Source organism: Schistocerca nitens, chromosome 10 (assembly GCF_023898315.1).
Source record: "Schistocerca nitens isolate TAMUIC-IGC-003100 chromosome 10, iqSchNite1.1, whole genome shotgun sequence".
Taxonomy (NCBI): Eukaryota; Metazoa; Arthropoda; class Insecta; order Orthoptera; family Acrididae; genus Schistocerca; species Schistocerca nitens.
Window position 1 is genome coordinate 201510138 of NC_064623.1, and position 13389 is coordinate 201523526.

General features: G+C 44.3%; 1 protein-coding gene across 1 annotated transcript in view; it reads left to right on the forward strand.

The window, feature by feature from the left end:
- The first annotated feature begins 451 nt into the window (after nt 1-451).
- Nucleotides 452-13389, forward strand: part of LOC126209997 (axoneme-associated protein mst101(2)-like) — a 109219-nt gene continuing 96281 nt past the window's right edge. Inside the window, exon 1 of the mRNA XM_049939105.1 lies at nt 452-1529. Within this exon, the coding sequence (XP_049795062.1) occupies nt 452-1529 (1078 nt within the window). The remainder of the gene's footprint in view (nt 1530-13389) is intronic.

A 13389-nucleotide genomic window follows, 5' to 3' on the forward strand; every position in this document is an offset into this window, starting at 1 on the left:
GGAATCCCCCATGATTGCCAGCGTCTCCGATGGCGCGCTCCTTCCTTGTGGGGACCCTTTCAGAGGGCACTCCCGCCTTAGGTGAATGTTTACACCTCAGGCCACACCTCCCGAGAAACAGACGGAGGGACCAATCGGCATGGTCAGAAGGTATCAGCTCAGGCAATCACCCCTCCCCGGGCCTGGCCTTTTCCAGGGAGTACGCGCATGCCTTACATGTATACCCAGGGCGGGGAATTACGCGTTACCCCGTCACCGGCTACGCGTGTGAACGTGTGGGTCAGCCTTCAGGCGCACACAGGGAGGAAGGAAGAGGAGGAAAAAGGGGGGGGAGAGAGAGAGAGAGAGAGACTGTCTCAAACGCCGAGGCGGAGACTAGAGAAGCCAAGGAGAAGAAGGCAATGAGAAGCCAAGGAGAAGAAGGCAATGAGAAGCCAAGGAGAAGAAGGCAATGAGAAGCCAAGGAGAAGAAGGCAATGAGAAGCCAAGGAGAAGGCAAGGAGAAGGCAAGGAGAAGGCAAGGAGAAGGCAACGAGAAGGCAACGAGAAGGCAACGAGAAGGCAACGAGAAGGCAACGAGAAGGCAACGAGAAGGCAACGAGAAGGCAACGAGAAGGCAACGAGAAGGCAACGAGAAGGCAACGAGAAGGCAACGAGAAGGCAACGAGAAGGCAACGAGAAGGCAACGAGAAGGCAACGAGAAGGCAACGAGAAGGCAACGAGAAGGCAACGAGAAGGCAACGAGAAGGCAACGAGAAGGCAACGAGAAGGCAACGAGAAGGCAACGAGAAGGCAACGAGAAGGCAACGAGAAGGCAACGAGAAGGCAACGAGAAGGCAACGAGAAGGCAACGAGAAGGCAACGAGAAGGCAACGAGAAGGCAACGAGAAGGCAACGAGAAGGCAACGAGAAGGCAACGAGAAGGCAACGAGAAGGCAACGAGAAGGCAACGAGAAGGCAACGAGAAGGCAACGAGAAGGCAACGAGAAGGCAACGAGAAGGCAACGAGAAGGCAACGAGAAGGCAACGAGAAGGCAACGAGAAGGCAACGAGAAGGCAACGAGAAGGCAACGAGAAGGCAACGAGAAGGCAACGAGAAGGCAACGAGAAGGCAACGAGAAGGCAACGAGAAGGCAACGAGAAGGCAACGAGAAGGCAACGAGAAGGCAACGAGAAGGCAACGAGAAGGCAACGAGAAGGCAACGAGAAGGCAACGAGAAGGCAACGAGAAGGCAACGAGAAGGCAACGAGAAGGCAACGAGAAGGCAACGAGAAGGCAACGAGAAGGCAAGGAGAAGGCAAGGAGAAGGCAAGGAGAAGGCAAGGAGAAGGCAAGGAGAAGGCAAGGAGAAGGCAAGGAGAAGGCAAGGAGAAGGCAAGGAGAAGGCAAGGAGAAGGCAAGGAGAAGGCAAGGAGAAGGCAAGGAGAAGGCAAGGAGAAGGCAAGGAGAAGGCAAGGAGAAGGCAAGGAGAAGGCAAGGAGAAGGCAAGGAGAAGGCAAGGAGAAGGCAAGGAGAAGGCAAGGAGAAGGCAAGGAGAAGGCAAGGAGATTTTGCAAGGGAAATAATAAGGAAGACAGTGAGGTAGAGAAGAGCAAAGAAAGGAACCAACCAAAGGAAGGAAGAAACGAGAAGTGAAAAAGCAAAATGACCGCAAATAGAGGTCGTGGAACCGTCCGTCTCCGGACGCAGGCGCTAACTACCCCCTTGAGGGGGAGGGACTCCTTTTAATCGCCTCTTATGACAGGCAGGAATACCTCGGGCCTATAATCCTCGGACCTGCAGGGGGGGCAGTGAGCTTGTGCACAAAGCCGTTTAAAGGCGATGAGGTGTTCTAATGAGGGATGCCACCTGTGATGCTGGAGTGCCCGCCTGAGATCTTTAATCCCCTCAGCCATCTCGGGCGACCACCAAGGCACAGACCTCCACCAAGGGGCCCCAGAACAACACAGAATGGCACATTCTGCGGCAGTAATGATGCCGGTGGTGACCGAGTGAACCACGGCGTCAATGGCGTCATTGGAATGAGTCTCAATAGTGGCAATGGAGGTGAACAGGTCCCAGTCAGCCTTGTTCATAGTCCATCTGCAGGGGCGCCCAGAAGAGTGATGCTGTGGCTGTGACAGAAATATTGGAAAGTGGTCACTACTACACAAGTTGTCAAGCGCACTCCATGGGACAGATGGTAATAGGCTAGGGCTGCAGCTGGTAAGGTCGTTTGCAGACTATGTGCCATGTGCCACACTGAAATGTGTGAAGGTACCACTATTTAAAAGAGAAAGGTCGAGCTGTACCAATACTTGCTCAACGATGGTGCCTCAGCCTGTTGCCACTGATCCACCCCACAGAGGTTTATGGGCATTGAAGTCGCCAAGTAACAGAAAGATGGCAGCAATTGGACTATCAGTACAGCCAGGACATGCTGCAGGTCATCACCATCTGGTGGAAGAGAGAGACTGCAGATAGTAACAGCCAGAGGCATCCACACCCGAACAGTGACAACCTCTAAAGGCATTTGTAGAGTTACAGACTCACTGTAAAGGGAGTGATGGAAATAGATGCAGACACCACCAGGTATCCTCTCATAAGCTACCCTGTTCCTATTATAATCCCTGTAGCTATGGAGGGCAGGGGTACGAGTCACCAGAAATCAAGATTCCTGAAGAACAATGTAGAGGAAAGGGTCAAGGCTGAGAAGTTGACCGAGCTCAGCAAGATGGCGGAAAAAACCACTGTAGTTCCAATGGAAGCTGACATTGCCCCTGGCTGAGAAAGGTGTGAAGTGACCGAAGAGGCAGATTACGCCACTGGGTCACCTGCTGCCACCGATTGAGCACCTGTGTGAGTGACATCCATTGTGTCAGAGTCAGGCCAGATCTAGGTCCGCAGCATTCGCCAGAGTCTCTACCTCGCCCTCAGATGCAGAGCTTGTAGGTTGCAGTGGGCTAGATGCCATCACAAGTTCCTTCATCTTAGAGGTCTTCTTCTTGGATTTTTCTCTCTGCCCCTTGGGTTTCACTGGCTGGGAGGGCTTCACCAATTCAGTCTCCAGCATGGAGTAGGATCACAAAGCCCTACAACCAGCTGCTTGTGGGCACTTATGCTATTGCCGGGTGTCATCTTTCCCACTTGTGGAAACCTGGGAAGGGAAGGACCCAAGGGACCCCTTGCAAGAGAGCAGCTGAACAAGTTGGACATTTCTCTAGCTTAGAAGTGGGGACGGACATCCCCAATACCCAATAGGTGTGTGGGGAGGGGATGGTTGCTCCCAAAGTAGGTGGAGCAGGAGCAGCAGGGTGGGTAGTGCCCCCATGGTCAAGGGGGTGTTTGGACTTGATCGACTTTGTGAGCCGACTGAAATTCTCTGAGCTGATAGGGCCATCATGGTGGTGGTTGTGGTGGCATATGAGGATGCCATTCACACAGGATGGAGTCATTCATATTTCCTCTTAGTCCCAGTATAAGTCAGTCGGTCCAGTGTCTTATGTCCATGATTTCCTGCTCCTTCTGTAAGATCCGGCAGTCCGGCGAGCAAGGTGAATGAGGCTTTCTGCAGTTGACACAGATGGGAGGTGGGGCACATGGAGTATTGGGATATGATGGGTATCCACTATCTCGACATGTGAGGCTGGAAGTACAGCAGGAAGACATATGGCCGACATTGCAGCACGTAAAGCACTTTGTCAGGGGAGGGATATAGGGCTTGATGTCACAGTGGTAGACTATCACCTTGAACTTTTCCAGTCATGTATCACCCTTGAAGGCTAAGATGAAGGCACCAGTAGCAATCTGATTATCCTTCAGACCCCAATGTATGTGCCAGATGAAATGAACACCTTGATGTTCTTAATTGGCGCGCAGCTAGTCATTAGACTAAAAAGGTGGTCCCTACGGAAAATAATATCCTGGACCATATTTAAACTCTTATGGTGTGTTGTGGTAACTGAAACATCCCCCAACTTGTCACAAGCAAGTAATCTCCAGGACTGGGCATAGAATATTGTTTTTGTCAATACTGACCAAGAGCGCATTTTAGACAAGCCCTCCACCTCCCCAAACATGTCCTCTAAACACTCTATGAAGAATTTAGACTTTTTTGACATGAAAGACTTCAGCTCTTGTACAAACTAGGAACCAGAGCAAATAAGTGTCACTGCCATCCTGAGACACTCCTCCCACACTGTGGCCAGGGAGGGGAATGATTTGGGATTGTATTTCTGAGCATTGAACTGAGCCCAAGAATGCTTAGAGACTGCTGGTAGATGGCCACCAGCAAGAGATGATGTACCACGCTTCATTGTGGGTCATCTGCACTGATGCCACCCACTCCGACCAAGGGCCCTCCCCACGGGCACCACCCAGCCTCTACAAGGGCCACCTGGCAGGATGGCCATTGCCGGGAGTCCGGATACCCCAGGGAGATAGGCCTCTACTCCTTGGCATACGTGGGGAGTTGGCGCAGGCATCAGCAGAGTGATCCCTGTGTTGTAAGGGGGCTACAACCAACAGGGTACATGGCAGCTCCACCACAACTGACTGGATACTATGCTGGATATTAGGTGCAAGGAAGTCCTTGGTCATCAGCTCCGCAAAAAGCAACAATGCACAGTGCATGGTGGAAATTGCACCTAGGAATGTATCCTCACCCAAGAGATGGGGAACGAACAGAACGGCAGTGCGACGATGAGAAGGCTGGCTAGAGGTCTCTATGCACAATGGGCACAATGTACCATGTAAGGTGCCCTTCCCCAATTGGTTCACTCTTCAGAAGAATTGGAAATATGGAGGTCAAAGCCGAGAGGGGACCATCACATATAGGTTGAAGCATTTGAGACTCCTTTTAGTCACCTCTTATGACAGGCAGGAATACTGTGGGCCTATTCTAACCCCCGTACCTGCAGGGGGACCTTGAGATGAATTTGTATAGCTTTAGCATTACCTGTCCCCACCAAATAATAGTATTTGTGTGAATGGAGGATACCTAGAAATTCATTAATGTGCCAGATACATGACCTGCATTGATCGAAAGTCAATTCATCTGCATACTTCAGATGTTTGCCGAATCCTTAACAGCTTACACCAGAGGTCAGGCCATTTGGGCAAGAAAATTTCTTTAATTGTTTTCAACATTATTAGCATGATGCGTGCAAAATCAAAACTGGATCAATATGCTATTTGTTGTATGTAAGTCAATCACCTTTGACAATACCTCAGTTACAATCATCCATTCACCATCAGCACCAAAAGGATATCACAGTGAAGCAGACATCAGCAGTTTGATTTGTACCCAAGTCATGAGTGATGACAGCCAATGGTGTATTTGTTCATCTATGTTTATTTGTTATGTTTGTCACTAGTAATTAGCGCCTTGCTGGTGTTCAAAGCCCTCCCATGACATCTTCACTCCTCTGTGCCCCAAACCATTGTTGCTATGATGGTCCATCGCAAGACTGCTCACCTCGCCATCATCTTCCTGATCTTCCCTTTCTCATTGTTTCTTTTTGGAGCAATTAGTCTGTTGTTAATTTGCTTGTAATTAATTGCACATGCATCCACATGATATACAGTATGCTAGAACTCTCGTTAAGTACAAACCATGTGTGACCTGAATAATATTGTAAATCCTGGTTTATGTTCAACAAGTTATATAAAAGTGAAAATCCATCATATGTCTACATCAGTAATTGCACTTCAAACCTTGGTCTTGGACTTGACTGGAAACTTGTTGCCTTGTTGGATGAGTCATCTCAAGCTGTATCAAGTGGATGAAAGTGTATGGGTATGGAGACTACCTCACGGATCCATAGACCTCACAAGACAGGAGGTGGAAGCTCTGTAACGGTGTGGGGCATGTGCAATTTGAGTGATATTGAACCCCTGATATGGAAATGCCACGTAGCTAGTGCCTCCCATCAAGTACACAGTTAGCCTGGTGCAAGTGTTGCGAGTTGACACCACTTTGGTGACTTGCGTGTTGATGGGGATGAAATTATGAATGTAAGCCTATCCCAACATCCAGTCCCTTAGAAAAGAAAATCCCCGACGCAGCCAGGAATCGAACCTGGGCCATTAAGTATGATATTCTGTCGAACTGACCCCTCAAATACCAGGGATGGACACCCCTAATATGTCTAGATGTGATAGACAGGTGACATGTACTTAAGAATCCTGGCTGATCACTTGCATCCATTCATGTCCATTGTGCATTCCAACAGATTTCAGCAATTCCAGCAGGTAAATGCGACACTCCACATATCCGGAATTGCTGCCGAGTGACTTCGGAAACACTCCTTTGAATTTGAACACTTACTCTGGTCCCCTCGTGTGTGCAAATCTCATGCATGCCCAACAATGAGGTCATCATGATAGAAAGTGTTACTGGTACCTTTTTGCGAGGACACAGTTTCCCAAAAATACAGAATATATAATGACTAAAAATAAATTGGGTTTGATGGGTTAAGTCACACAGAAGAGCTACACAGCAACAAGAAAAGAATGGCTGTAGTTTCTCCACGATTTCAGCTGTTCATGGTACCAGCACATCAAGGCCATATTCACAGATGTTACAAGAACAAGCTTGTGTTACAGGCAATTGCCACTACAACTACTGAAAAAGAAGCTACACCACCACCACCACCACCACCACCACCACCACCACCACCACCACCACCACCACCACCACCACCACCACCACATCTCTAGCTGCTCAGGCCAGACCAATATATTAAACAGAACTAACAATCCATAGTGGAGCAGAGCAGGTAGAGGGACATCCCATACAGGTTGAAGAGGAGGAAACAGTGCAACTTAGCAGAGTGTGCAGGGACTAGAGGTGGCAGATGAGGCTATCTGGTTTAGAATCGGGAGGGAGTTTGGGTGGGAGGGAGGAAGGGTGGGAGTGAGGGAGGGAGGAAAGGAAGGGAAAAAACTGAGCAGAAAGGAAAGGAGCACACAAAAGGAGAAGGGACTGGTTGGTGCACTTGCAGAGAGCCGTGCACAGTGGGGATGTGAATTGGGAGATGATAGAACAGTGGGGTGAGGGTGAGAGGGGACATTTTGGCAGAAGAAGGGAGACAGTAGGTTACTGTAGGTTGAGGCAGGGATGGTTTCAGAAGCAGAGTATGTGTTTTAAGGGTAACTCCAGTCTCGAGAGTTCAGAAAAGCTGGTGGTGTATGCGACAACACAGATTGCCTGGGTTGTGAAGCAGCCATTGAAATTGGGCATGTTATGTTTATCTCCATGTTGTGCAGGGTGTTCCACTTTCCTGTTGTAGGTCATGTGTCACATTTACAGTGAGCAGCAATCTATCCCGTCTGTAACTCTCGACATTATACAGCAAGGAACTTTGAGGCCAGTACATTCTGACTCTTTAATTTAGAAATTCATGGCAATCCTCCTACGGTACTAGCCAGTCATTTTCTCTCTCTCTCTCTTTGATGGGTAGAGAAGGTGAATTATGAACTTCATAGTTGTTCCGGTACAAATAACAGAGTTATTCATCACATGGCCCTTACTTAAAGAATAATAATTTCAGTTAGAATTTACTGAGGAAAATAATTATGCAAGCAGAAAAATGAAAGTTCCAGGTTAAGTTGATAACGCAATGTGCAACTTTATTTTATAGGTCATCCTCATTATCAGGTGAAGTGAAGTTATCTGTCGTCCTTTGGTAGGTCTGGGAGATTACTTGGGCCGATCACTGCTACAACCTTGTGACTCTGGTTAAAAATGGGGGTGAGAGCACATACAAGAACGCAACAAGAGAGTTCTCTTAGCCTCTCTTATCTTAATTCTCCACAATCCTACCTACACATCATGGTCCTGTTAAGCTGAGCAACCCAGTGGATGGTTGGGTAACCAACCCCAGTGGTGAACTGGGTCAGCAAGCTGACAGGATATGGAGGACAGTGGAAGGAAATGGGAAACCACTACTGGAATTACTTCCCCAGATGTTCATGGGCTTGATCTCTTTGTAAAATATTCCAGAGGTAAAGCTTCCCCTCAATCGGTTCTCCAGGAGGCGAATACAATGAGGAGTCCAGAGATTTGGGAAAATGGAAAAGGAAGGAAGGAGACCTCAATCGGTTCTCCAGGAGGCGAATACAATGAGGAGTCCAGAGATTTGGGAAAATGGAAAAGGAAGGAAGGAGAAGAAGGAAGACTTATTGAGGATTGGTAGTTGGAATGTTTTAAGCCTTCTCCAGGAAGGGAAATTAGAAAACGCCAAACATGAAGTGACAAGAAACAAATTGGGTATACTCTGTATGTGTGAGGTGAGATGGGGTGGTTGTGGAAAACTAGGAAGTGATGACTTCTGATTGTACTATTCAGGTGAAGATAAAAATGGAATGAATAAGATTGAAATTTTGACAGGTGGTGGACAATGTAATCAAGGTTAAATATGTTAGTGGAAGAATATTGATGATGAGACAGAGAGAAAATGAATGACTTACTTATCATCCAGGTCTATATGCCAACAAGTAATCATTCAGATGAAGAGGTATAAGAATGTTGTGAGATGATAGAAAACTTAGCAGAGAGAGAAAAGAAATGCATGTATTGTTATAATGGGTGATTGGAATGTGGTAGTTGGTGAAGGACCAGAAGGAGAAGCTCTGGGAAAATATGGACTGCGTGAAAGAAATGAGAAAAGGCAAATGTTTTTGGAATACTGCAATGAAAATTTCATGGTAGTTGTAAATACTCTATTTGGTAACCACAAAAGATGACAGTGTACTTGGATACCTCGATTTGACAACAAAAGATATCAAATTGATTACATAATGATACAACAAAGACACCAAAATTGCCTAAAGAGTCTCAAAAGCTATCCAGGGGCAGATACTTATTCAGATCATATATTAGTAATAGCTGATGTTATAGTTTAATTGAAAGGAACCTGGGAAGGACAGAAGAGAGAGCACATTAACTTTGAGAAACAAAGACAAAGGCAATTGTGAAAAATTGGAGAATGCATATTGTGAAATCATAATGAAAAGTCAGGAAATGGAATGCACAGATGGAAGGCAGGATCATTTTAAAAATTGGATCAAAAATGCAACTAAGGAAACACTGAGTCAAGGAGAGGAAAATAATAAAGAACGGGTAACACCAGTTATGATAACCAAGATCGGTGATTGCAGGAAGTGGAAAACTGTAGACACAGAAGAAGAGAAGCATAACTACAGAAGTTTAAATAATGAATTAAGAAGGGAGACAGAAGAAGCAAAGGACAAATGGCTGACAGGAGAGTGTGACAAGACAGTGAAATTAGAGAAAGAAGGAAAATATGATTTCATGTACAAAGAAGCAATGGATTTGACATTCAGGGGAAAAGAGAAACGACAATGGACTGAAGGAAGTAGAGGCAGCAGATGGTAAAATGGTGAGTGAACCCCAAGAAATTTTGATAAGATGGGAAGAATATATAAATGGCTATATGCTGTAAACAGCTGACCAAGTGAAGAAGACATTGGGATAGAAGAAGAAGATGAAGTTGCAGATGATGACGAAGGAAATGCAATACTAACTAGTGAGATTTAAGAGTCTATAAATTCATTGGAGAAAGAAGGGAAAAGGGAGTTGATTGAATTGTGTAATCAAATATTCATGACAGGAAAATAACCAATGGACTTTACAGAAAGAATCTTAATACCTGTAGAAAAGAAAAAGAACAGCAAAAAGTGTGAGAAACATAGAACAGTGTGGCTGATACACATGCAGCGGAAGTCTTGCTGAGGATGCTCAGCACAAAGCTATGTGGACAGTTGAATTGCATACTAGGAGATGAACAATTTGGTTTCAGGTGAGGAGTGGGGACTACAGGTGCCATTGGGCTACTAAAGGTGATAGGGAAAACGTACATGGAGAGGAAAAAGAAGGGGTATATTGCATTCATTGCTCTTGAGAAGCCTATTGACACTGTCAGGTGGGACAAACTGATGGAAATCTTAAGGAAACATGGAGCTGACTGAATGGATAGATGGCTAATTAAAATCTATATTTGAACCAGAGAGCAAGAGTAAAAGTAGGAGGTGTGATGAATGAAGAAATTGAACTCTGAAGAGGTAAGACTAGGTGGTTGCTTATCACAAACACTGTTCAGTATATACCTGAAGGAAATTATTAGTGAAAGTTTTGATGGAAGGGGAGGAGTTTAAATAGGGGGTCAGAGAATGGAACGTATAAGATTTGCAGATGACATGGTTGTGATGGCAGAGAGTACAAGAGAGATGGAACAAATAATATATGATCTAAACACATAATTAGAAGAATATCAAATGAATATTAACAAGAAGAAAACAAGAAGCATGGTAATTGGAGAAAAGGGGACAAAACTCTGTATGAAAATAGGGGGAGAGGAAATAGACCAACTGAATAACTTCAATTACTTGGAAACTGTAATAATGGATGATATGTATTGCTCAACAGAAATTAGGAAAAGAATTGCAATGGCAAAAGAAGGATTCAAGAGGAAACAAATCACTTTATGGACCACTCAACAAAGATCTGAGGAAAAGACTTGTCAAATGTCACATCTGGAGCATTGCACTATATGGTGCAAAGACCTGGACATTGAGGAAGGAAGATGAAAGAAGATTGGAGGCACTATAGTTCTGTATATGGAGAAGAAAGGAAAAAGTGAACTGGGGGACCGAGTAAGGAATGAAGAAGTATTAAGGTGAGTTGGAGAAGTAAGAAACATGCTCAAAGTCAGCTGAAAGAGAAAATGGAACTGGATTGGACATTGTTTAAGGAGGGACTGTTTATTGAAGGAAGGAATAGAAGGAATAGTGGAGGGAACAAGGGGAAGAGGAAAAAGAAGATATCACTAATTTGGTAGTATTCCCTGAGTGATTCTATTGAGTACCCCCTACATTAGACCAATAGCTTAGGGAGAACTGTCAACTGCTGAATCATCACATGATAAGTTTGATGCATCATGGCTGAAATTTGTTTCAATAGAATGCTCAGCAAAAACTGAAGGTGCAAATCTAGACTTGTGAATCACTTAGAGATTGGAAGGAAACATTTCTGTTTCTTCGAAACAGCAGTCAGGCTCATTTGTGTCATTTCTCTCAGCCAGGCACTTACAAATATCACATCTATAACTCTCAACTTCTCCAGATGTCCAGGAATTAGGTCAGCAACTTCCCAGAATATTCACATGTTTTGAAAACACATTTATCAATTGGCATACATTCACATTTAATTCCTTTATAGGCAATAGAATATTTTGTTTTCTCAAGCAGCAGCAACAATACTATGCATCCTGATGTGATTTAGCTCCATTAAGAAGTAGGAAGGTTTTGCAAGGACACTGGCTGTCATTGAGCTTTTTCTGTTATTTTGAAACAGGTGTCATCAAAGAACTTTTAATGCTTTTCATCTTTACACAGCATTCCTCTAAACACAATTATAGGTGGGATACCTGCAATTACAGCATTTCCATATTCAACTATTGTTACATTCTCACTATGATCACCAGCAATAATCTGAACTCTTTTTGTCTCTGAAAAAGTGTCAAGTGGCAATCCACCTTGTCCACACTAAATATATTTTAGTGTTAACCAATAAATGTTTTATTTAACTTGCAACTTGTGCCAACTTTTTGGCAATATCAGTGAAATAAATATTGTCAGCCATGTCCTGCAAGCTAGTAATTTATCGTTTTGAATATTATCTAAATATTATTCATTTAGAAAAAGCTAATCAATCTGCCAAAAGATATGTTCTGTTACCACGGTTTATATTGTGGATCTACCCATTCGAACCTGCTAATGAGGTGTTCACAGGTGTCAGCTGTCTCAAAAACAACAATTAATTATGGCAGATCACAATATGAAGAAATCCTCAGTAAAAGAAACATAATTATTCTTATTACAATGAACCATCGGGGTCTTATTAGAGATCTACATTCAAACAATGAAAATCCAGGGTAGGATGTAATGGTATGAGAGTGGTCTCAGTTGCGCGAGACTGCTGCGAGTGTGTTGTGCCAATGCATCTGACTTGAGTACATCGAAAGTACCACCAAGTTGCCCATCACTTAACTGCCACCATTTAATGATGATGTAATGCAGTTCAGGCATTTTTATGACATTTTTGAGTCTTGTGGTAAATAATGAGGAATTACAGGGCACTGCTAAGCATTATCATTTGCTTAGTTAAGTAATGTGAAGCTCACAATGCCACTGCTCATATTCTAGTGACTAGCACTTACTTTAATGTGGCCTTTAATATGGTTTGCAACAGATACAATAACACTCGGTTTCTTGCATCAACACGTGGGAAGAAACTTAGCACTCCCATCAATGACAAGGGCATGTGCAAGTGCATTTCATGCACTGCTTAACAAGGCTCCAAGCAATTGTGCATGCACCGGTGGCATTACAACTAAATGCATCCCTGCAAGACATGATTATGTTTCAGCCCCTGAAAGAAAAAGTTGACCAGTCTCTAAGAACAAAATCAGAAGCCAGTCTGAGCCCCAATAGCTCCCTGTCATCTGAAGAGAGAGTGCTTTCCTCAAAAATAAATGTGAATCATTGCAGATCACAAGACTACAGTACCACCATGGCACAGCACACCTGGGAACAAACAGCAGTCTCCCTCCAATGCCAAGCACTTAGGTAATTGGAGACAAATCTAAGTTGCTATTAGAAGGCAAGGATTGTCTCCATAGGAAGTGACCGTCCTGTGCTTCAGTATATGTCAGGGCAATATCAAATGGTAGAGCACATTTCATCAATGTGTTCAGTCATGTTATGCTTTGCAAAAACTTACACTGATGCTCAAACTTCCTTGAACAGATTCTTGGAGACAGAAGAACTAAATCATGTTGTAACGATGAGAAGAGCAGCAATGCAAAAACACACAAATATAGATTCCACAGGCTGGTTCATTGTTTGTCTTCTGTTTTGGGAAGAGATGAGTCAGTACTCAATTCTTTTCACACTGCAGCAAAATGCTTCTCTCAGACTGAATAGAAACTTGTGAGACAACCAAAGTTTAAAGAAAGCTATGCCGAGTTTATGAGGGAGTACAAAGACTTAGCAACCAGTAGTCATTACAGATACCATTTTGTGTTACGTGGTGCGTAGTACTGTCTCTGAGGAAGGCAGATCGCCTACTCACTGAGAGTAGTGTTTGATTTTTCTACCATATTGAAAATGGATTAGTAACTAAACAGTTTGTTAATGACAGGACCAATCATTCAACAGGAATTGTAATCCATAATATTGTGTTTCTGAATGCACTGCATTGCCTTCACAGCAGATATAGAGAAGACATATTGACAAGTTCTGGTTGCAGGTTAAGATCATGCTTACCAACAAATATTGTGGAATAGTGGTATGTGCAACACTTCAGGAATACCAACTGAAGACAG